This window comes from Chiloscyllium plagiosum, unplaced genomic scaffold, assembly GCF_004010195.1.
Source record: "Chiloscyllium plagiosum isolate BGI_BamShark_2017 unplaced genomic scaffold, ASM401019v2 scaf_52, whole genome shotgun sequence".
Lineage (NCBI taxonomy): Eukaryota > Metazoa > Chordata > Chondrichthyes > Orectolobiformes > Hemiscylliidae > Chiloscyllium > Chiloscyllium plagiosum.
This window is the reverse complement of record NW_025215381.1, coordinates 1,527,735-1,553,063: the sequence shown is the minus strand read 5'-3', so window position 1 is coordinate 1,553,063 and position 25,329 is coordinate 1,527,735. Positions and strand designations below refer to the sequence as shown.

The window sequence follows — 25,329 nt, the reverse complement described above, 5'->3', positions numbered from 1 at the left end:
CACTAATCCAGAATGCTAATGCTAAGTTAAATTTAAGTCTGAGATGACAAATTTTTATTAAGTTTATGAATTGATATGGAGACAGATCAAGCAGATCATATTGAACAACAGAGCAGCCCGAGGAGTGAAATGGCCTACTTGTGTTCCTAAGAAATGGTTGGAGGCACTGGATACTGCAAAGGCTATCGGCCCTGACAACAATCTGCCTATTATACTGAAGACGTGTGCGCCAGGACAAGCACACCACTGGCATCTATCACAATGTGGAGAACACTGGCATCTATCACGATGCCCAGGTATAAACAGCAGGAAACATTCAACCTGGTCATTAATTTCCTAAAGAGTCCACTTTCAATCAGCAGTAAAGTGGTGGAAGGGGCCACTGATAGTGCTGTCAATTGGCACTGCTCATCAATAACCTGCTCATGGACACTTGGCTTGTGTTTTGCCAAGGCCATTGCATATTTAATCTCGTTACAGCCTTGGCCCAAACATGAGACAAAAGAGCTGAAATTCCAGGGGGTGAGAAGATCAAGTGACTGCCCGTGACATCAAGGCCACCTCTGACCATGCATGGCATCAAGAAACCCGAGAAAAACAGGAGTCAGTGGGAATCGGGCGCAAACTCTCTCCTGCTTGGAGTTAATCCTGACACAAGGGAAGATGGCTGCGATTATTCGAGGTCTGTTATCTCAGTTCCAGGACATTTTCCAGAGGCCCTCGGGGCAGACACTCAACAGCATGCCCATCACTGAAGCCCCCCACTATCAACATTGTGGGGTTTACTACTAACCGGAAAAAGAATGAGACCATGCAAGTCTGTATGGAGTTTGCACATTCTCTGCGTGCCTGTGTGGGTTTCCTCCGGGCTCCCATTTCCTCCCACAGTCCAAAGATGTGTAGGTTAGGGTGGACTGGCCGTGCTAAATTGCCCCATAGTGTTCAGGGATGTGTAGGTTAGGGTGGATTGGGCAGGCTAAATTGCCCCATAGTGTTCAGGGATGTGTAGGTTAGGGTGGATTGGCCATGCTAAATTACCCCATAGTGTTCAGGGATGTGTAGGTTAGGATGGATTGACCATTCTAAATTACCCCATAGTGTTCAGGGATGTGTAGGTTAGGGTGGATTGGCCGTGCTAAATTGCCCGTAGTGTTCAGGGATGTGTGGGTTAGGTGCATTTGTCAGGGAAAATGTGGAGTAAGAGGGTAGGGGGAATAGGTCTGGGTGGGTTACTCTTCGGAGGGTCGGTGTGGACTTGCTGGGATGAAGAGCCTGTTTCCAGACAGGAGGGATTCTATGTAAGGAGTCTATTCTACTGGCCAAATATGAGAATTCAGGAGCAGGTCAAAGTTGAGAATTCTGTGACTAGTAACTCATCGCCAAGCTTGTCCACAAGACACAAGTCAGGAGTGCAGTGAGTACTCCCCACTTGCTGGACGAGTGTAGCTCCAAAAATCAAGCAGTATTGGACCATTGGTACTGTCCAGGGTAAAGCAGCCAACTTGGTTAATGCTCTGTTCACCAGAGTCAATATTCACTCCCTTCATCAGCGATGCACAGTTGCAGCACTGTACACCACCTAGACGATGCCCTGCAATAGCTCACCGAGACTCCTTTTCAACATCTTTCATACCTTCAAAAACCTCAATCACAAAGGCTGACAAGGACAGCAGACGCATGGAAATACCGCCCACTTGCAAGTTTCACACCACCTTGACTTGAACTATAATCAACATTCCCTAGGTCAAAATCCTAGAACTCGATCCCCAGCAGAACTGTGGGACCCTTGCATGCGAAGGACTGCGGTGGTTCAAGATGGCACCTGACCACCAACTTCTCAAGGGACAAGATGGCACCTGACCACCAACTTCTCAAGGGACAAGATAGCACCTGACCACCAACTTCTCAAGGGACAAGATAGCACCTGACCACAGCGCCAGAGACCCGGGTTCAATTCCCGCCTCAGGCGACTGACTGTGTGGAGTTTGCACGTTCTCCCCGTGTCTGCGTGGGTTTCCTCCGGGTGCTCCGGTTTCCTCCCACTGTCCAAAGATGTGCAGTTAAGGTGAATTGGCCATGCTAAATTGCCCGTAGTGTTAGGTTAAAGGGGTAAATGTAGGTGTATGGGTGGGTTGCGCTTCGGTGGGTCGGTGTGGACTTGTTGGGCCGAAGGGCCTGTTTCCACACTAATGTAATCTAATGTAATCTAAAAAAAAACTTCTCAAGGGAAAGATGGTGCCTGACCACCAACTTCTCAAGGGACAAGATGGCACCTGACCACCAACTTCTCAAGGGACAACAAGGACAGTGACCTGACCAGTGACACCCACAACCTGTGATTAAATTTTTAAAAAGCAGCTGTTCTTAAACAGGGTGCCAACTTGCTCTCAACTGTTCTGTTAGATTGTACAAGTTGCTAAACCCCAGAACGACACGGTGGCTCAGCCGTTAGCACTGCTGCCTCACAGCGCCAAGGACCTGGATTCGATTCCAGCCTCGGGCGACTGTCCGTGTGGAGTTGGCACATTCTCCCCGTGTCTGCGTGGGTTTCCTCTGGGTGTTCCGGTTTCCTGCCACAATCCAAAGGTGTGCAGGTTAGGGTGAATTGGCCATGCTAAATTGTCCATGGTGTTCAGGGATACGTAAGGTTAGGTGCACTGGTTGAGAGTAAATGTAGAGTAATGGAGAATGGGTTTGGATGGGATAGTCTTTGGAGGGTCAATGTGGGCTGAAGGGCCTGTTTCCACACACTGTAGGGATTCAATGAAATTGCCCAATGCTTAACTGACATCATTCCCCCTGCCCAACAGAATACATTACGCGAGGAAGGATCGAAGAGGAAAGGGGAGGCAGTGAAGGAAGAGGAAAGGCCACCACAATACCTGCTAGTGCCAGCACTGGCATTATTTGAAGGCACTCCCATATTGAAGACGCTGCTGTATTCGGATCCTGTATAATGGCTCGAAGAGACCGTGGGTTGGCTGCTCGTTGCTGATGTGAAGCTGAAACCGGACATCTGACCACCTGCTGCTTAGAAACATCAGTGAACAAGGGAACAAAGTCACTGCATTGTTCCGTTAACGTTACACGCTTTGGGGGAAGGGTAGATAGTGCCTCATGCGCCAAAGTGATCACCCGCAGTGGGAATACCCTACAGGCCAGGTCTAGGCCCAGACAACCCTTGGGACGGCTGCCGGAGCTACAAATGGGATCAGGCCAGCTTTGTCCACTTTCCCTCACCCTTGGTGCAGAGGAGCCATGGCTCTGCTGCTGAACGACGAGCCTGGGACATTGTGTGTATTGACACAAAGTAAAGTGGCCTCGGGTAGCTTTGAGGAGTATTGAAGAGTAGGGCAATGTGCGAGAGATGTTAAGACTGGAGACCACCAACGTGGAGTTGAAAGCAGATCTTAAAAGGGATCTCCAAAGCTTGACATAGGTAACCAGTGCCAGAGTGACAGAGTTCGGGACTGACAAAAAGGCTAGAATTGGAAGGTGGCAAGGCTGCAACTGGAAGGTGGCAAGGCTGCAACAGATGGATGAGGGAGGGAAGAAGCAGACAGGGCAGGGATGTGAACAAGAATTTTTAAAATCCATGCAATGCTGGACCAGGAGAGTGAATGGAGGATACTGAAGGCACGGAAGGAAAGATGAAGGGGTCTTGGTGTTGGTGTGTAAACAGGCATCAGAGTTTCAGGTGGGCAGACATTTACAATTTGGGGAGTGGGGTGAGCAGATGTGCTTTGGAATATTCAAATCCAGACGTGGTAGCATGGTGGCTCAGTGGTTAGCACTACTGTCTCACAGCACCAGAAACCTGGGTTTGATTCCACCCTCGGGTGACTGTCTGTGTGGAGTTTGCACATTCCCCGTGTGTGTGGGTTTCCTCCGGGTGCTCTCGTTCCCCCCCCACAACACTCCAAAAGATGTGATTAGGGTGGATTGGCTGTGCTAAATTGTCCCATAGTGTGCAGGGATGTGCTGGTTAGGTGGACTATCCATGGGAACCCATGCAGAGTTACCAGGATAGGTTAGGGAGGTGGGTCTGGGTGGGATGCTCTTTGTAGGGTCAGAGTGGACGCAATGGACCGAATGGCCAGAATCCACACTGTAGGGACCCTACGATTCTCAGGGGAGAGATGAGGATTTTGGCAGCTAATTTGAGGCACCGAAGGAGTTATGAATGGTATAACTCCACACTTTACAAACCTCAGAGCGGGGCCTAGAAAAGTTGACCGAAGGCAAGGCTGATAAAAATAACAGAATGACTCAGCATTTCCACTAGAAAACTTGGTGAGTCTGTGACGCACATTTCCAAACTTAGAAAAAAAGCTGCAGGAATGAAGTGAAACCAGAATTTGCACAATTACAACCAAACTTCTGAAACGCAACGCCACCCTTTGGGGAGTGGAGGAGGTGTGGTTCAAAACTTTCCATGCATATTTAAGAAAATTTTTAAAAATCAGGAAAGACAACAGATATTTGATTTCAATTGTTTTTTTTTTAAAAAACGTTTTAACATTCCAAACAAAAATAATTATTTCTTTAAAACAATTTTCTCCTGGGCCATTTCAGGACTCCACATAATGGAAGTAAATTGGAAGGGGTTTGGATCCATTGGGATTGTGTACAACAGGAGGGTACAAATTTGAATGTTGTCTGTGGGATCACAGTGGTAGTAAGGAATGACCAGTTACCCAAACGTTGTAGGGCTGGCGGATCAAGGGTTATGGGAAGTAAGCGGGAGAATGGGGTTGAGAAAATCATCAGCCATGATTGAATGGCGGAGCAGGCTCGATGGGCTGAATGGCAGAGCAGGCTCGATGGGCTGAATGGCCTTATTTCTGCTCCTGAGTCATTTGGTCCCATCAGAGAGCAGCAGAAGTTGAAAAGATGGCAAATACTGTCTAAGAAGCCACATTTCGGGTCCCAAGCCACATCAGCAACTAGAAAGGTGTAATCTGACAAGGCTGGCCCTGTCATTTCGGCGTTACTTAGTGGCATGGGTCTGCAGCTTTGGTAACTGCACCAATTTTTCTTTACTTGTAAGATATGGGCATCACTGGCTGGCAAGCATTTATTGCCCATCACCTTTGAGAAGGTGACAGCAAGCTGCTTTCTTGAACTGCTGTTGAATGGGAGACCTGCAATGCCGTTACAGAGGGAATTCGCCAATGATGGCACACTGTTCAGCCCCATTCAAGACACCTCAGAGACTAAAGTAGTCCAAGTTCAAATGCAACAAGATCTGGACAATACCCAGGCTTCAGGTGACATGAGGCAAGTAACATCCACGCCACACCAATGCCAGGATGTGAACATCATCAATAAGACACAAATCTAACCACCGCCCTTTGACATTCAGTGTTGTTATCATCATTGGATCCCTCAAATCCTGGGGATTACCATCAACCTTAAAATCAACTGGGCTCACCATATAAATATAGTGGCTGCAAGACAAGGTAAGAGGCGAGGAATGCTACGGCAAATAACACCTGAATGATTCACAGAATCCCTACAGTGTGGAAACTGACCATTTGGCCCAACAAGTCCACAGATCCCTTACCCTATTAGTTCATATTTGCCCTGATTAATGCACCTAACCTACACTGAACACTATGGGGCAATTTAGCATGGCCAATCCACCCTAACCTACACATCCCTGAACACTATGGGGTAATTTCGCATGGCCAATCCACCCTAACCTACACTGAACACTATGGGGTAATTTAGCATGGCCAATCCACCCTAACCCACACATCCCTGAACACTATGGGGCAATTTAGCATGGCCAATCCACCCTAACCCACACATCCCTGAACACCATGGGACAATTTAGCATGGCCAATCCACCCTAACCTACACATCCCTGCACACTATGGGGTAATTTAGCTCAGCCAATCCACCCTAACCCACACATCCCTGAACACTATGGGACAATTTAGCATGGCCAATCCACCCTAACCTACACATACCTGAACACTATGGAGTAATTTAGCATGGCCAATCCTCCTTAATCTGCACATCTTTGGACTGTGGTAGGAAACCGGAGCAGCCGGAGGAAATCTACACAGACACAGGGAGAATATGCAGACTCCACACAGACAGTCGCCCGAGGCAGGAATCAAACCCAGGTCCCTGGTGCTGTGAGGCAGAAGTGCTAACCACTGAGACACTGCTGTTCACCATCGACAAGGTGCAAGGCAGAGTGTGATGGAATACTCCCCACTTGCCTGGATAGGTGCAGTTCTAACAACACTACCCATTTAGCCTGCTCGATTGTTACCAGGTCCACAAATACCCACTGCATCCACCATTCACTACAAGTAGTGTGTCCCATCTGCAAGGTGCACCGCAGAAATTCACCACAGATCCTGAGACAGCACCTTCCAAACCCATGACCGTCACCACCTAGAGGGGGGCAGCAGATACATGGGAGCATGACCACCCCCCCCGCCCCCGTCACTCCCACAGCTTTCATGGTTTTACTGGAGCACCAGGCAATAAAGACTGATACAAAGAACACCACAGCACAGGTACAAGCCATTTGGCCCTCCAAGCCTTTGCTGACAAGTTTCCAGACAAAAACTGTCTTCACTTGAAGGATCCATATCCCTCTATTCCCTTCCTATCCATGTAATTGTCCAGGTGTTTATCGAATGCGGTTGTTGTGTTTGCTTATAAACACCCGGCAGCGCATTCCAGGCTCACTTTTAAATTTAACCCCCCCCCTCCCGAGGAATTGACCCCTCCACCCTGGGAAAAAGCCTCATACTTTCCACTCTCCCCACGCCATTCACTGTCTTATAGACTTATATCAGGTCACCCCAAAATTTCCTGCAATCCAGTGAAAACAAACCCAGTTTATGCAAACAAAAACAGACATTGCCGGGAAAGCTCATCAGGTCTGGCAGCATCTGTGAAGAGAAATCAGTTAACGTTTTGGGTCCGGTGACCCTTCCCCCAGTCTATCCAACCTTCCTTCATCGCTAAAATCCCCCATACCAGGCAACATCCCAGTAAATCCTTTCTGCACCCTCTCCAAAGCATCCACATCCCTCCGGTAGTGTGGTGACCAGAACTGTACGCAATATTCCAAGTGTGGTCTAACTAAACCTCTGTAAATCTGCAGCATAACTTGCCTCTTCTCCTACTCAATGCCCCTTCCAATGAAGGCAAGCATGGCATTGACCTTTTTTACTCCCTTCCTGAAGAAGGGCTTATGCCCGAAACGTCGATTCTCCTGTTCCTCTGATGCTGCCTGACCTGCTGCGCTTTTCCAGCAACACATTTTTAAGCTCTGATCTCCAGCATCTGCACTACTCACTTTCTCCTCTACATTCATCTACCTTGCCTCGGATTCTTTTCACACTGAAACACCTCCCCTGCTCTTTTCAGCAGCCTGTTTCTGTCCTTTTTCATGCTTGTCTTGGTTTTTACCTCTCCCTCAATTTCTGTACCTACTGCCTTACTCCTCTGGTTCCAATCCCCTGCCACATTAGTTTAAACCTTTCCCAACCATTCCATCAAGTACATCCATAGGACATCAGTCCTGGTCCTGCCCAGGTGTGATCCGCAGGTCCAACCTCCCCCAGTACTGATCCCAATGCTCCCCAAATCAGAAACCCTCATCCCCCCCACACATTTTCAGCCACGTACTCATCCTACATACACTGCTGTTTCTATTCTGACTAGCTTGTGACACTGATAGTTATCTCAGGATTACTATCTTTGAGGTCCTACATTTCAACTTCCTTCCCAGTTCATATTCCTGCTTTTAGGACCTCATCTTTTTTTTTTAAACCTATGTCATTAGTACCATGACCACTGGCTGTTCACCCTCTCTCTCTACAATGTCTCTGAGACATCTGAGGATCAGAGCACCAGAGGTAATATACCATCCTGGACTCTCGTTTGTAGCCACAGAAACGCTCATCCATTCCCCTAATGATAGAATCCCCAATAAATATAGCATTTCTATGCCTTTTTCTCCCTCTGTCTGCAGCAGAACCAACCATGCTGCCATTCCCCTCAACAGTATCCAAATATGTCTGTTCTGCAGGGGAATAGCCACAGGAGATAGAAGTTTTTTTTTGGTTCATTCACAGGACAAGATATCCTTGCGATCCGAGGCAAGTTAGCAAACTGGATCCAAAATTGGCCTCCCAGGAAACTACACACTGGTGAGTCTCATGTCTGTTGTTGAGAAGCTACTGGAGAGAATTGTTAGACATATGATTCACATACATTTGCAAAAGTGTGGCTGAATGAGAGGGTCAGCATAGCTTTGTGTGGGGCAGGTCATGTCTTACTAATTTGATTGAGTTCTTCAAGGAGGTGATGAAGGTGATCGATGAGGGTAGAGCAGTGCATGCTGTCTACGTGGACTTTAGTGAGGCTTTTGACAAGGTTCCTCATGGTAGGCCCATCCAAAAGATTAGGATGCAGTGGATCCATGCTAAGTGTTTTTTTTTCCCTTTATTCATTCACAGGATGAGGGCATCGTTGGCTACTCAGCATTTATTGCCCAGAGGGCAGTTAAAAATCAACCACATGGCTGTAGATTTGGACCCACATGTAGGCCAGACCAGAGAAGGATGGCAGTTTCCTTCCCTAATAAACATTAGTGAAAAACAGATGGCTTTTGACCTCAACAATCAGCAGTGGATTTATGGGCATCATTAGATTTGAAATTCCAGATATTTATTGAACTCAATTTTCACCACCTGTGATTCGAATCCAGGTCCCCCAGAACATTATCTGGGTTTCTGGATTAACAGTCCAGCGGTTATACCACACAGTGATCACCTCCCCTGGATTTTGCTAGACGCCACATTGAGTTGACACTGCGATTATTACTCAAGTCAGTCTTAGGGCTACTTAAAACCCTGTGTGCCTGCCAGTGAAAACTGGACCACAGAAATAAGGTGCAAAGAGTAACGAAGTGGAACTAACGGTCTCATTCAAAACCACAGGTAGGGCTAGCAGAACTCAATTACGTTCAAAGTGAGCATGATGGTGAAAGACAATATAAAGGTACTGAGATGGACACAACAGAGAAGCTCCCAGAATACCAACAGGAAACTACAACGAACAATACTGACAAAGGGACGTGCTTCCAAACAGAAAACATGAAAACACTCGTGTCCAATCATTGCCTACAAACAACAGAGCCAGTCGTTCAGATTGAACAGGCGATGCGAGTTAGCACGGCAAGCAACTCGAGCCTGTTTCCTTTCAGTCAATTTCACACCCAGATCAAGCACCACTCACACGCTTGCCTAGCAATGATTTATTGCATGCACTGTGTCCAAACAGTCCAGCAAGGCAGCATCATATTTCAGTAATGCTGGCAACTCGTCTTTTCAGCGATTTCAGAACCTGTTAGGACGAAATCATCTCACGACTGACCAAACGGGTCAATGCTTGCAATGTACCAGTTTACAGACACACCAATCTAAACATATTATCATTTGTTCACTAATGGCTGGAAGGAAAGACATCCAATGTTAACATGAGGACATTCCCAGGACAGACGCAGTACTGCGTGGGGTTATGTACATAGCATAAAGATCTCTCTACTACTGTAAAAGATGGAAGTTAACAAAGTCAGAGGCTCATACAGCACGGAAGCAGATCCTTCGGTCCAACCTACCAATGCTGACCATAATCCCAAACTATACTAGTCCCACCTTCGTGCACTTGGCCCATGGCGTTGAGGTGTCTGTGTTGGACTGAGGTGGACAAAAGTCACACAACACCAGGTTTATGTGAAATCACAAGCTTCCTCCTGACGAAGGAGCAGCGCTCCAAAAGCTTATGATTTCATATAAACCTGCTGGAGCATAACCAGATGTCATGTCACTTCTGATCAAATCATAGAATCATGGAGTTATCCCACCCCCAAATATTTCTTATTCATGTACTTATCTAAATGTCTTTCAAACATCGAATCCGGATATAGTTACAAAGTGATCTTCTAAATGATGACGTCCTGAAGGAGGGTTCGAATTAAAAGGACAGGTTGGAGGGGCTTGGACTGTTTTCACTGGAGCATAGGAGGTTGAGATGTGACCTTTTAGACGTTTCTAAAACCATGAGGGGTACAGATAAGGTGTTTTTTTCCCCTCGGGTGGGGGCCTTCAAGATTACAGGGCATATTTTTAAGGTGAAAGGAAAAATGAGGGTCAATTTTTTTTTTAAAAACACACAGACAATTATTAGAAAGTAAAACTCCCTTGACACTATCCCCATTACTACTCCCAGGACAGCGACAGCACATGGTGAGAAACAGAGTAAAGCTCCCTCTACTCTTTTAAAATGAAAATAAACAAAGTTCTCTCTACATTCTCCATCAAACACTCCCAGGACAGGTACAGCACGGGGATGGATACAAGGTAAAGTTTCATCAACAGAGACAGGAATCTCCCTCAGTCACAAAACATCCGAGCAAGTGTTTCACATGAAATTAAGCCTAAAATTTCTGTATCTGTCTGGCTCAGTATCAATAAGTGGATTTTACTTGTAGAATTATAATTAGAATCCCTACAGTGTGGAAACAGGCTCTTTGGCCCAGCAAGACCACACCGACCCTCCAAAGTGTAACCCACCCTGGCCCATATCTACATTTCCCCTGACTAATTCATCTAACCGACACATCTCTGAACACTACGGGCAATTTAGTATGGCCAATTCACCCTGACCTGCACATCTTTGGACTGTGGGAGGAAACTGGAGCACCCGGAGGAAACCCACGCAGACATGGGGAGAATGTGCAAACTCCACACAGACAGTCGCCCGAGGCTGGAATCGAACCCAGGTCCCCGGCTGTGAGGCAGCAGTGCTAACCACTGAGCTACCGTGCAGCCCAGTGGATATTCTATTAAAACAGACGCAAGCATGCAGGAGAGGAGGTAGTTCAGATGTCAGGTTCCAGGTCTGTCACCCCATCAGAGTTTTCTCAAAAGCTCTCTCAACCTATCACAGGAGACTGCTGTATCACCAGAGGGACTCCAGGGCCAGCACTTAAACAGACCCTTCGGTCCAACTCATCCACGCCAATGAGATATCCTAAATTAATCTAGCCCAATTTGCCAGCACCCGGCCCATATCCCTCTAAGCCTTTCCTATTCATATACCCATCCAGATGCCTTTTAAATGCTGTAATTGTACCAGCCTCCACCACTTCCTCTGGCAGATCATTCCATACACGCACCACCCTCTGTGTGAAAAGGTTGCCCCTTAGGTCTCTCTTATATCTTTCCCCTCTCACCCTAAACCTCTGGCCTTGAGCACTGGACTCCCTCACTCCAGGGAAAATACCTTGTCTCTTTTATTTTATCCATGCCCCTCATGATTTTAGAAACCTCTATAAGGTCACCCCTCAGCCTCCGACACTCCAGGGAAAACAGCCCCAGCCTGTTCAGCCTCTCCCTATAGCTCAAATCCTCCAACCCTGGCAACATCCTTGTAAATCGGTCTCTTTGTTCAGCAACACTCCCTAGGACCTTACCATTAAGTGTATACGTCCTGCTAAGATTTGCCTTTCCCAAAATGCAGCATCTCACATTTATCTGAATTAAACTCCATCTGCCACTTCTCGGCCCATTGGCCCATCTGATCAAGATACCATCGAACTTCAAGGTAGCCTTCCTCGCTGTCCACTGCACCTCCAATTTTGTCATCATTTGCAAACTTACTAACAATACCTCCTACATTCAAATCCAAATAATTTATGTAAATGACGAAAAGTAGTGGACCCAGCACCGATCCTTGTGGCACTCCACTGGTCACAAGCCTCCAGTCTGAAAAACAACCCTCCACCACCACCCTCTGTCTTCTACTTTCAAACCAGTTCTGTATCCAAATGGCTAGTTCTCCCTGTGTTCCATGAGATCTAACCTTACTAACCAGGAGGAACCTTGTCGAACGCCTTACTGAGGTCCATATAGATCAAATCTACCGCTCTGCCCTCAATCCTCTTTGTTACTTCTTCAAAAACACAATCAAGTTAATGGGACATGATTTCCCACACACACAATCAAGTTAATGGGACATGATTTCCCACACACATAGCCATATTGACTACCCCTAATACATGCCTTTCCAAATACATGCAAATCTTGTCCCTCAGCATTCCCTCCAACAACCTGCCCACCACCGATGTCAGGTTCACCGGTCTATAGTTCCCTGGCTTGTCTTTACCGCCCTTCTTAAACAGTGGCACCACATTTGCCAACCTCCAGTCTTCCGGCACCTCACCTGTGACTATCGATGATACAAATATCTCAGCAAGAGGCCCAGCAATCACTTCTCTAGCTTCCCTTAAAGTTCTAGGGTACACCTGATCAGGTCCTGGGGACTTGTCCACTTGTATGTGTTTTAAGACACCCACCACCATATGGACATTTTTCTAGACATCACAATCTATTTTCCCACATTCTGTATCTTCCATGTCTTTCTCCACAGTAAACATTCATTTAGTATCTCCCCCATCTCCTGCGGTTCCACACATAGGCTGCCTTGCTGATTTTTGAGGGGCCCTATTCTCTCCTTACCAATTTCCTTCTTGACTATACTCCTACTGCCTTTATACTCTGAAGGAATCACATGAACTCGGTTGTCTATACCTAACATATGCTTTCTTCTCTTTCTTAACCAAACCCTCAATTTCTCTCATCATCCAGCATTCCCTACATCTACCAGCCTTACCTTTCACCCTAACAGGAACATATTGTCGCTGGACTCTCATTATCTCATTGCTGAAGGCTTCCCATTTCCAGTCTTCCCTTTACCTGCGAATATCCGCCCCCAAACAACTTTTGAAAATTCTTGCTTAATACTGTCAAATATTGGTCATCCTCCCACTTAGGACTCCAACTTTTAGATCTAGTCGGTCCTTTTCCATCACTATCTTAAAACTAATAAATTATGGCTGCTGGCCCCAAAGTGCTCTCCCAGTGACACCTCAGTCACTTGCCATGCCTTTTTTCCCCAAACTTAGGTCATGTTTTGCAACTTTTCCATTAGGTACATCCACACACTGTATCAGAAAATTTGGTACACACTTAAATTCCTCTCCATCTAAACCCTTAACACTGTGGCAGTCCCAGTCTATGTTTGGAAAGTTAAAATCCCTTACCATGACCGCACTATTATTCTTACAGATAAATGAAATCGGCTTACAAATTTGTTTCTCAATTCCCCTCTGACTGTTAGGGGTCTATAATACAATCCCAATAAGGTGATCATCCCTTTCTTATTTCTTAGTTCCACCCAAATACTTTCCCAGGACGTATTCCCAGGAAAATCCTCCCCAAGTACAGCCGTAATGTAAAAACGCTCCTCACTTGCCACCCCTTTCTACCATAGGACCATAAGACAGTACATCCTTCGAGATATGGGGCCCACAACTGTGCACAATACTCCAAATCTGCTCTGACCAGAGCCTTGAGCCTCAGAAGTACATCCCTGCTTCTACATTCAAGTCCTCTTGAAATAAATGCCATCATTGCATTTGCGTTTGTAACTACTGACTCAATCTGCAAGTCTACCTTGAGAGAAGCTAGACGAGAACTCCCAAGTCACTTAACATTTAATACTTCGAAATTTTCTCCCCACTTCAAAAACAGTCTATGCCATTATTCTCCTGACCAAAGTGCATGACCTCACACTTTCCCATCTGCTACTCCTTTGCCCACTCTCCTCACCAGTCCAAATCCTTCTGCAGCCTCCCCAATGCTACCTATCCCTCGACCTATCTTTGTATCGTCTGCCAACCGAGCCAGAATGCCCTCAGTTCCTTCCTCTAGATTGTTAACATATGAAGTGGAAAGTCGTGAGCCTTGCAGAAGACCGGCTGTCATCCCGTGAAGAACCTTTCTATCCCCACTCTCTGCCAGACAGCCAAGCTTCTATCCATGCTAGCACCTTGCCTCTACACCATGGGCCCTTATTGTACTCAGCAGCCTCCTGTGCAGCACCTTGTCAAAGGTCTTGAAGTCGAGGTAGATAACATCCATTGGTTCTCTTTTGTCTAACCTGCTCATTACTTCCTCAAAGAATTCTAGCAGATTTGTCAGGCATGACCTCCCCTTGATGAAACCATGCTAACTCTGCCCTATTTTACCATACACTTCCAAGTATTCAGAAATCTGATCTTTCACGATGGATTCCAGGACCTAACAACCGAGGTTAGACTATGTGGTGTGTAATTTTCCATCTTCTGCCTTACTCCCTTTTTAAACAGGGGTGTTACATCAGCCATTTTCCAGTCCTCTGGGACTCTCCCTGTCTCTCGTAATTCCTGAACGATTACCACTAACATCTCTACTATCCCTTTAGCCATCACCCTTAGCACTCTGGGGTGTAGTCCATCTGGTCCAAGTGATTTATCCACCTTTAGGCCATTCAGTTTTTCTAGCACCTTCTCCGTGGTGCTGGCCACCATCCTCACCTCTGCCCTCTCTCTCACGAATTTTTGGGAAATTACTCGTGTCTTCCACTATGAAGACTGATACAAAGTAATTATTCAGTTTTTTTTATTAGATTAGATTCCCTACAGTGTGGAAACAGACCCTTCGGCCCAACAAGTGTACACCGACCCTCCGAAGAGTAACCCACCCAGACGCATTTCCCTCTGACTAATGAACCTAACACTATGGACAATTTAGCATGGCCAATTCACCCTAATCTGCACATCTTCGTTTTGGACTGTGGGTGGAAACCGGAGCACCCGGAGGAAACCCACACAGACACGGGGAGAATGTGCAAACTCCACACAGACAGTCACCTGAGGCTGGAATTGAACCTCGGTCCCTGGTGCTGTGAGGCAGCAGTGCTAACCACTGAGCCACCGTGCTGCCCCTTAGCCAGTTCCTTAGCCATTTCTTTGTTCCCCACTACTATCTCTCCAGCATCACTTCCTAGCGGCTCAATGCCCACTTCTGCCTCTCTTTTACCCTTTATATATCTAAAGAAACTCTTACAGTCTTCCTTTATATTACTAGCTAGCTTACCCACATATTTAATCTTCTACCTTCCTTATTTTGTTTTGTTGCCCTCTCAGCTTCCTAATCCTCTGGCTTCCCACTGTTCTTTACTACTCTACGCATGTGGAATGAGCTGCCAGAGGATGTGGTGGAGGCTGGTACAATTACAACATTTAAGAGGCATTTGGATGGGTATATGAATAGGAAGTGTTTGGAGGGATATGGGCCGGGTGCTGGCAGGTGGGACGAGATTGGGTTGGGATATCTGGTCGGCATGGACGGGTTGGACCGAAGGGTCTGTTTCCCTGCTGTACATCTCAATGACTCTCTGGCTTCCCCAGTCAGCCACGGATGCCTCATCCTCCCCGTTGCACACTTCTTTTTCCTTAGGATGATCCTATCCTTCCTGTAGCAGTTGTATCCTGGAACATTAGGCTGCCCGTCCTGTCCATCCCGGAGCTATGTCTCTAATTGCCATGATATCCCAGTCCCATTTTCCTCTCTGCCTTCCCTGTTAAGCCTCTTGCATTGAAATAAATGCAGTTTAATTGATCAGTCCTACCTCATTCTCTGCTTTGTTCTTAACTCTTTGACTTGCTCCTTTTCCCAACGGTACCAGTCTCAGACTGAGCTCTTTCCTCAGTGCCTCCCTGGGTCCCACTTCACCCACCTTACTAGTTTAAATCCTCCCGAGCAGCTCTAGCAAATATCCCTGCCAGTATATTAGTCCCCTTCCAATTCAGATGCAATCCAACCTTCTTATACATGTCACTTCTACCCCAGAAGAGACTCCAGCAATCCAGAAGTGCAAGAGTGAAGAGTGTGGCGCTGCAAACGCACAACAGGGCAGGCAGCATCCGAGGAGCAGGAGAATCGACATTTCAGACATAAGCCCTTCACCAGGAATGAGGCTTGTGGGCCATCGGGGAGGGTTGAGAGATGAGAGGGAAAATGAGGCTGGGAGGAAGGTAGCTGGGAATGCAATAGGCAGATGAAGGTGGAGGAGAAGGTGATAGGTCGGAGAGGAGGTTGGAGCGGATAGATGGGAAAGACGATGGACAGGTCAAGAGAGCAGTGCCGAGTTGGAGGTTTGGGACTGGGATAATGTGGGGGAAAGGAGAACAGAGCAAACTGGTGAAATCCATATTGATCCTGTGTGGTTCCAAGGCGGAAGATGAGGCACTCTTCCTGCAGGCGGCAGTTGGCAAGGATTTGGCAATGGAGGCAGCCCTGGACCTGCATGTCCTCGGTGGGGTGAGAGGGGGAGTTGAAGTGTTCAACCACAGGGCGGTGGGGTTGGTTGGTGCGAGTGGCCCGGAGATGTTCCACAAGTTGCGCCCGGTCTTCCCGACCACACCGGGTGCAACAGATACATGCGATGACGTCCTTGAAAATTTCTGTCGGATGTGGAAAGCTCCTTTAGGGCCTTGGATAGAGGTGAGGGGGGAGGTGTGGGCACAGGTTTTGCACTTCCTGCGGTGGCAGGGTAAGGTGCCAGGAGTGGGCTAAGTGGTGGTGGGGGGTGGTGCGGATCTGGCAAGGGATCCAAAAAAGTGCAAACCCATGTCATCTGCTCTATCCTCCTAATCCTACTCTCACCGGCTTGTGGCACCAGGAGTAATCCACATATCACTAACTCGAAGACCTCCTTTTTAAATTCCTGCCTAACTTCCTACATTCTCCCTTCAGAATCGCATCCTTTGATGCTCAGGCAGTTCATTCAACTGCGCTTCCCGCAGGAAAAGCAGAGCTCACAACCGACAGGTTCGCAAATAGCTACCACGTATCGTTTAAGAGCTCTACATTTTCAATTTAACAGGCCAAGTGCCACAGTCGAGTTGCCCTGCAGCTTGAGATAAGGAATTCAGGAACTGAGCTCCACCAACTGCAGAGTCAAAGGCTGAACAAAAACCAGGATGGACAACGCAATGAGGTGAGAATCTAACCGGAGGCAAGGATTACAGGCTGAGAGAGACAGAGCCAAACAGAGAATCTGGTGTCGTCCTGTGTGAATCCCAAAGCAGCAGCAGCTGAAAGTCAACAACTGGCTTCCACAGCTTTGGGGATGTGATTGGAAACCCAGAGGAATGTTACAACATGAGATAAATAATCACAGCCACTTAACATTCAACGGTGTTACCATCAATAAATTCCACAATATCAACCTTCTGGAGGTTTACCACTGACGCGAAACGGTCACATAAACACAGTGGCTACAAGATCGGGTCAGAGGCTAGGAACACTGTGGCGAGTGACTCACTTCCTGACTACCTAAAGCCTGGGCAAGACTCCATGTCAGGAGTATGATGGAACACTCCCCACTTGTTGGAGCTGCAGCCATCTACTCAACATAATTCAACTTCCTAAATCAGCCAACTGTTGATTCTTCTCTTCGTATCTTCTTCTGTCTTCCTTACTACTTCTTAGGGTTTCTGCTTCATGGGTCATCGATAGATAAAGGTACCTTGAAGGGAGTTATTCTGCAGATAGTTCTCCTCCAACTGTTCAATTTGTTTTCTGTTTTATACCCCGAAGCATCGGATTGTTTCATTGGTTTTAATGTTGTCACAATACCAAATTCAAACTTGATTGGAGTTTAGGATCTTGGGGCATAACTTAATCGGATTTTGAATTTGTTTTTGTCTTATAGCAACCCGGGTACTGCTAGTTGCTGGACCAAATGTTACATTGTAAACTCTCCAGTACTCTGTGTGCTTGCCAAGTCCTTCAGCTCTCTTAAAAGGTACAATACCTCTCTACATCTTCATACAGAAAGCAATCCTGTACCTGATGCTCAACCAAAAGGCACCCACAATCTCTGACAGCACATCATCACTGTGTCTAAGGACAGAACTCGGGGGCTGTGATAGATCCAGGCACAGGATCATTAGCCACAGCAACAGAGAAATTTCACTGGTGCTAGCGGAAGAGCTGCGATCACGTCAGCGAACGTTCATGCCACACAAATGTCAGGCTATGACCATCACCAACAAGAGCCAAAATAACCACAGCCACTTAACATTCAACGGCGTTACCATCAATAAATTCCACAATATCGACCTTCTGGAGGTTTACCACTGACGCGAAACGGTCACATAAACACAGTGGCTACAAGAGCGGGTCAGAGGCTAGGAACACTGTGGCGAGTGACTCACTTCCTGACTACCTAAAGCCTGGGCAAGACTCCATGTCAGGAGTATGATGGAACACTCCCCACTTGTTGGAGCTGCATCTAGACAACACTCAAGAACCTTGAGCCCATCCAGAAAGAAACCACCTGGTTGATTGGTACAACATCCACAGGCATCCACACCTTCCACCACCCGTGCTCAGTAACTGCAATGTGCACTACCTACATGATGTGCTGCAGAAATTCAGAGCAGCTTCCAAACCCACAACCATTTCCATGTAGAAGGAAGAGGGCAGCGGATACATGGGAATTTCAGCACCTTCAAGTTGGCCTCCAAGCCACTCACCATCTAACTTGGAAATATATTGTCATTCATTCACTGCTGCTGGGACAAAGTCCTGCAATGCCCTCCCTAAGGGCATTGTGGGTCAACCCCCAGCAGACAGACTGCAGCAGTTCCAAGGAGGAAGCTCACTACCACCTTCTCAAGCGCAACTAGGGATGGGCAACAAATGCTAGCCAGCCAGCCCACATCCCACAAATCATTTTTAAAAAAGCATATGCCTGCTTCTGGGTGGAGGATCCTTCAGGAATGGACTCTGCTACCTTTAAATCAGACACCAGGAAGACAAAAGGAAACTATCTTGTATACTCTTCCCCCCAATCAGAATGCTCCTTGCATTTTGAAAATGGGAGACTCTCAGAAAGGTCGAGGATCTGCCCTTGGCTGGAATGACCCCACTTCTCAATTCACCTATTGAGGCAGGTAAAATGCGAATGGGGCATTTAGAGGCTATGGGGTTGACTTATGCTTGCACACAGTGGATCAGTTGGGAATAGAGCTGTTCCTTGTCACATTCTTTCAGTAGGGCTGCTCGTTCAACTGTCCCTCTATCTCCAGTTTCTCTATTTGACATTTCTTGTCGCAAGATGTGAAGAGACTGTTCCAATGGGCTAAAATGAGAGACAGATTTCGGATAGATCGAGGAACTCATGATTGGGAATCCGTGAGATATGGTAGGTCAGCAGCAGCAGCAGAATTGTACTCCAGCACAATCTGCAACCTCATGGCCTGGCATATCCCCCACTCAAGCCAAGGGATCAACCCTGGCTCAACAAGGAGTGCATGATATCATGCTGGGCGCACTGCGAGGTATAAGTGTCAACTAGGCAAAGCTACAAAACAGGACTACTGGCGTGCCAAACAGCAAGTGATACAGCTAAGCGATCCCAAAAACAGTAGATCAGACTGAAGCTCTGCAGTCCTTCAACATCCAATTGTGAATGATGGTGGACAATTAAACAATTCACTGGAAAAGACTCCACAAAGAGTCCCATCCTCAATGATGAGGAGCTCACTTCATCTGCACAAAAGAGAAGGTTGAAGCATTCAGAACTATCTTTATCCACAAGTGTCGAATGGATGATCCAGCTCTTCCAAACTTGTGATCATGATCACCTCGATGGACAAGGAGGGCAGAAACATGGATACATCACCATCGTCGGGTTCCCCTCCAAGCCGCTCACCATCCTGATTTGGGAATACTTTGCTGTTCCTTCAGTGTCACTGAGTCAAAATCCTGGAATTCCCTCCCTGATAGCATCATGGAGCGACCTACGACACATGGACTGCAGGGGTTCAAGAAGGCAGCTCTCCACCACCTTCGCCAAGGCAATTAGGGATGGCACCAAGCGTTGGCCCAGCTAGTTGCACCACTGTCCCACAGGTGGGGAAAACAAAAGACAGACTAGCAAGGAACGATAAGGAGAAAAGGAGGGAGAGGAAAGAAGATAGAGAATTGATAGGTGTGAGAGAGGAACAATTGGCAAAAAGCAGATGCGAACAGTTGGAAGGAAGCTAACCTTCTGGAGAGTGTAATTATCTGTAACACAGCAAGGAGTGAAATGCCTCGGGGAGAGGGGGGGGGGGGGGGGGGGGGAGAGAGACAGGACAGAGTCAAAACTCAGATGCTGATAAAGCTTACATGCTGAACTCAATGAGAAACAAATTGATGACTGGGCATTGAGACAGAAGACTCCGTGGACAGAACGGTGAGATGTGCTCTCCCAAAAAAGTAATAAATAATTTCCCTGCAAAAGCGCAGCAGGTCAGGCAGCATTCAAGGAGCAGGAGAATCGATGTTTCGGGCATGAGCCTTGGATGCTGCCTGACCTGCTGCGCTTTTCCAGCAACACACTTCCAGCTCTGATCCCCAGCATCTGCAGTCCTCACTTTCTCCTAAATAATTTCCCTGCCTGTATTTGCAGTTCTCTGTTCACTGTCAAGGCCTGTTGAGAAACCTAGAATTTTTTTTTTTGCTTTTAATTCAGATTTCCAGCAGCAGTATTATTTTGCTCTTCCTTTTATAAACCTGAGGGTTAGAAATGCCATTCAAGTTTCAGTAGTGATGCAGCCCACAATTTCTTTAATGAAAGTTAAACTCAAGAGGGATGACAACTCAATCGGACTGACCAGTGTGGCCCAGCGGTTCACACTGCTGCCTCACAGCGCCAGGAACCCGGGTTCGATTCCCACCATGGGTGACTGTGTGGAGTTTGCACATTCTCCCCGTGTCTGTGTGGGTTTCCTCCGGGTGCTCCGGTTTCCTCCCACTGTCTAAAGATGTGCACGTTAGGGTGAATTGCTAAATTGCCCATAGTGTTAGGTGCAATAGTGAGGGGCAAATGTAGGGTAGGGGACTAGGTCTGGGTGGGTTACTCTTCGGAGGGTTAGTGTGGACTTGTTGGCCTGTTTCCATTCTGTGGGGAATCTAATCAATATCATTGATTTCCCTCACTCAATAAATAAACAAGAGCATTGTATCTGAGTGATGAATTGACATAACAAACTCTGATTAGGGATGACAATCTTAATTGAGAGTCCTTCTCAGTGGACTGAGAAACTCCTGTGACCCCTCCCCACCCCTTAGGTCCAGCTCCTGTTGAAGGTACCTGGAGTACTGCCTATAGTCTTGGTCCCCTTACTTGAGGATGCATGTAGTTGCATTGAAAGCAGTTCAGAGAAGATTCACCAGACTGATTCCAGAGATGAAAGGCTTGTCTTATGAGGAAACTGATCATGAGGGAAGAATGAAAGGAAATCTAACTGAAGTATACAAGATGTTAAAGGGGGATGGACAAAGTGATGCTTCACCTTGTGGGTAGTCTAGAATGAAAAGGTCAGAGTTTTAGGCTCTGGGGTGGCAGTTTCCAAACAGAGATAAGGTGGAATTACTTCTCTCAAAGAGTCTTGAAACCTGCGGAATTCCCTACCTCAAGGTGCAAGGGGCATAAATTTTCAGAAGAGATAGACAAGTTTTTAACAAGTAACTGGTTGTGGAGAGCAGGCAGGAAGGTGGAGTTGAGGCCCAAGTCACGATCTTACTACATGACGGAGCAGGCTCAAGTTGCAGAATTGACTACTCCTGCTCCAAGTTCTTATGTTTCATCTTAGTCCAAGTATTTGTTTGATACCAGTGTAAACCCTGAACAATCTCCCTCTACCTATCCCAATACAATGTAAGGATAGTAGCACTGATCAGCTTGCAGCCAGCTTGCTCAGAGTTGAGCTGAGATGGGACTAAAGGATATTTGGACCTGCACATCCTCCTCACTTGTCTGTCTGGAACTGTTGTCAAGCCCTCCCCCCCAATAGCACCACCCCCCACTTCCAATACTCTAATGCCATTTGACTGTCGCTTACCTGCAGAGGACTTAGGGGCATTAAAGATGCTTTCTAAGTCCGCGAGCGCTGCGTATTTGTCGGCTTGCGAGGCAGCCTGTTTACCGGAGGCAGTGGCCGTCGAACTTGCCGGTACGGATGTGGCCTGAGAGCTAGTGAAGGATCCGAAACTAGTGCTGGAAGATTTTGGGAAGGTATCAAAGTTTGCAAAGTTAGCGCTGCTCGAACCACCTGTTGCAAATGAAGAAAACAAAAAGGAATGGGAGGGGAAAAGAAACTAAACGAAAATGAAAACAGAACGAGAAAATAAAATTGACTCGAACTAAATACAATGCATGTCATGGAGTCACACACAACCTTGCAAGTCTCCAGGTCCAAAATTTATATGGGGTTTGATATAGTGGTAGAATCAAAGTTAAGCTGGTGGGGGAATGTGTATTTTGTTAATTCTGTCACAGTTAAGGCATCTGGTGCCCTTGGCTCTATACCCTCCCTCTTCAATTCCCGCCGACTGTGATACGGTCGCCAAGTCTACGATATTCCACTGAAAATCAGACCATTCAGGCAGAGAACCAGTGTGCTCACTTTACAACCCTTCAAGGCACCCAAAGCAGCTATGTTGAATTACTGTACTGAACCGATGGGATCGCTGCCAAACCTGAGCTCAGGTTCAATCTGCCAGTGCAAGTACCTGCCACAAGACCAGCAAAAAAAAAACAAATCCAAACGGCAAAAAGGGCGCGAGTAACTCACTCACACAGACATGCTTAGCTAGACACACTGCACTCTCCCACACACTAACACCCAGGCGTGCACACAATCAGAGACAAAAACAGAAATTGCTGGACAAGATCAGCAAGTCTGGCAGCTTCTGTGGAGAGTGTTAATATTTTGGATCGAGTGACCCACAGAACGATTCTGAGAAGTCACTCAGTTCATGAGGACATTTGCGATGAGCCAGTGTCTGTTGCCAATCAGATATGCCCATATCGTGAACAAATTTTTAAAATCTCTTCTAACCATACTGCTCACTTCAAAACAAACGGAAACAGTTACATCATATCCGTGCTCGTGAACTTGTCTTAATTTTAAAGGATGCTAAGGCATCCCGACTCGAACAGCACACCAAGCCAATCAAACTCCGTCAGTGGGGGCTATTTGGAGCTATTCAGAGCAGAAGTCACCAGGCTGAACCTCCAACCTTGTCTCTCCACCACACCCCCAATTCCGCTCCCAATCTCAACCTCACTGGTGCTGTATACACTCAGCTTTGGTATTACTGGAGCACAAAATAATTCAGCCAGTGCTCCTGTTTGCGATCAGACAAACATGGCTGGTCTGATTGTCACCTTCACTCTACATGCTCGACTAGTCCTAATAACCTTTCACCCTCCTTGCTTAACAAGAATCTATCCACTCTTGCCTTAAAAAATATTCAAAGGCTCTGCTTCCACGCCCTTTCAAGAAGATATTTCCAAAGACACTCGCCCCTCAGAGAGAAAACACCTCATCTCGACCTCAATTGGGCGACCATTGTTTATAAATAGTGATGCCCTAGTTCAAGATTCACTCTCTCCGCATCCATCCTGTCAAGACCCCTCAGGATCCTGTACGTTTCGTCTGCAGCGAGTGCACCACACAGACAATGCAATTGCTACAGCACGGTCATGGCCTCTGAGGTCAAAATGTCACCCTGGCAAACAAAATGGTGGCCGCTTGAGTCGGCATGGGTCATCACCTTCAGGGAAGGAAACAAGCGGATTGAAAAACGATTATTCCATTTTCCTACCACTACAGTCGGGATCAGGGCAGTTTGTTTAGGCCACAACAATATTGAGAGCAAGGAACTGTTCTCAGGAGGACTGCTCAACTACAGTTTGCAAGAATTAGCAACGGCAGTTAGAACAACGTACTTGGAGAAGCTCTGGCTACACACCTCTAAAAGTGAGTAGTCTCAGTACTCAGCACCATCAGACAAATTCAATCCAGGCCAGATGGCTCAACGTCTCACGTTCGGTGTAACATTCACCACTCATGTCCCTCAGAGAAGGAAATCTGCTCTTTAGCCAGTATGATTTACATGACTTCAGACCAATAATAATGTGGTGGACACTGAACTGCCCTCTGAAATAGCTGAACAAGCTGCTCACTTGTATCCACTACAGAAAAGATAAGATTAAAATGAGCTGTACTGCCAAACGTCAACTAAAGTCTGTCCACTGTCTGGAAAGCACAGGTCAGGACTGCGACAGAATTGTCCCCAGTTGCTTGGAAGAACGCAGCTTCAACAACTCAAGAAGTTTGATTCCATCCAGGACAAACTCCTTGATCAGTACATTAACCACTACCGTCAATATTCAGTACCTCCACCACTAATGCTCAGGAGCAGCAATGTCTGTGCCAACTATAAGGTGCACACCAACAACTCACCAAGGCTCCTCAGACAGCACTTTCTGAACCAGAGATCTCTACCATTCATGAACAAGATTTGGAGATGCCGGTGTTGGGACTGGGGTGTACAAAGTTCAAGATCACACAATACCAGGTTATAGTCTAACAGGTTTAATTGGAAGCGCTAGCTTTCGGAGCACCGCTGTTCGATCAGGTGGTGATGGCCACAACCATCTGATGAAGGAGCGTCGCTCCGAAAGCTAGCGCTTCCAATTAAACCTGTCGGACTATAACCTGGTGTTGGGTGATTTTTAATTATGAACAAGGGCAGGGAAACATCACCATCTGAAAGCTCCCTTCCAAGGAACTCACCATCCTGTGCCTTCAGTGACATTGGGTCAAAACCCTGGAACTCTCTTCAACAGCATTGAGTGTACACCTTCATTCTGAGGACTACTGGAATTCAAAAAGCTAACTCACTAATACCTTCCCCAGAGCAACAACTGCTGGCCTAGCCAGCATCACCAACATCCAAATACCAAATTACTAAATAGGCTGATAGCCTCTGTAGCATCTATATGTGTATCTGATATTGTGTACGTGGATGTTCATGCGAGTGATTGAGTGCATGAAGGAATGTGTGCATTTCTGTAAGAATGCGCAGTTATATGACACTGCATCCCATCATTCTCGCAACAACATCTGATATCAGTTCCCATCAAGTACTCTGCCAATAAACAGATCTATTGGAACATTGAACATTCAAGTGTGGTACAGACCCTTCGGCCCTCGATGTTGTGCCGTACTGTGAACCAATCTGAAGCCCATCCAACCTACACTATTCTATTATCATCCACATATTTATCCAATGACCATTTAAATGCCCTTAAAGTTGGCGAGTCTACTACTGTTGCAGGCAGGGCATTTCACGCCTTTACGACGCTGAGTAATGATTTGGAGGAGCCGGTGTTGGACTGGCATGGACAAAGTTAACAATCGTGCAATACCAGGTTATAATCCGACAGGTTTATTTGGAAGCACTAGCTTTTGAGGCGCTGCCTCTTCATCTGAGGCGTGATCTTTACTGAGGAGAAAGTGAGGTCTGCAGATGCTGGAGATCAAAGTTGAAACTTTAT

General features: G+C 46.8%; 1 protein-coding gene across 6 annotated transcripts in view; it reads right to left on the bottom strand.

Annotated features, from left to right (window-relative positions):
• LOC122548360 (arf-GAP domain and FG repeat-containing protein 1-like) overlaps positions 1–25,329 on the bottom strand; it is a 66,197-nt gene that overhangs the window by 9,079 nt on the left and 31,789 nt on the right. For 2 of the 6 annotated variants that reach the window (XM_043686904.1, XM_043686907.1), the window contains exons 6-7: positions 21,824–22,033; positions 2,883–3,030 (exon numbers count right to left, since the gene is read on the bottom strand). In XM_043686904.1, coding sequence (XP_043542839.1) covers positions 2,883–3,030; positions 21,824–22,033 — 358 coding nt within the window. The remainder of the gene's footprint in view (positions 1–2,882; positions 3,031–21,823; positions 22,034–25,329) is intronic. The other 4 variants (XM_043686910.1, XM_043686909.1, XM_043686905.1 and 1 more) reach the window with 3 other exon arrangements.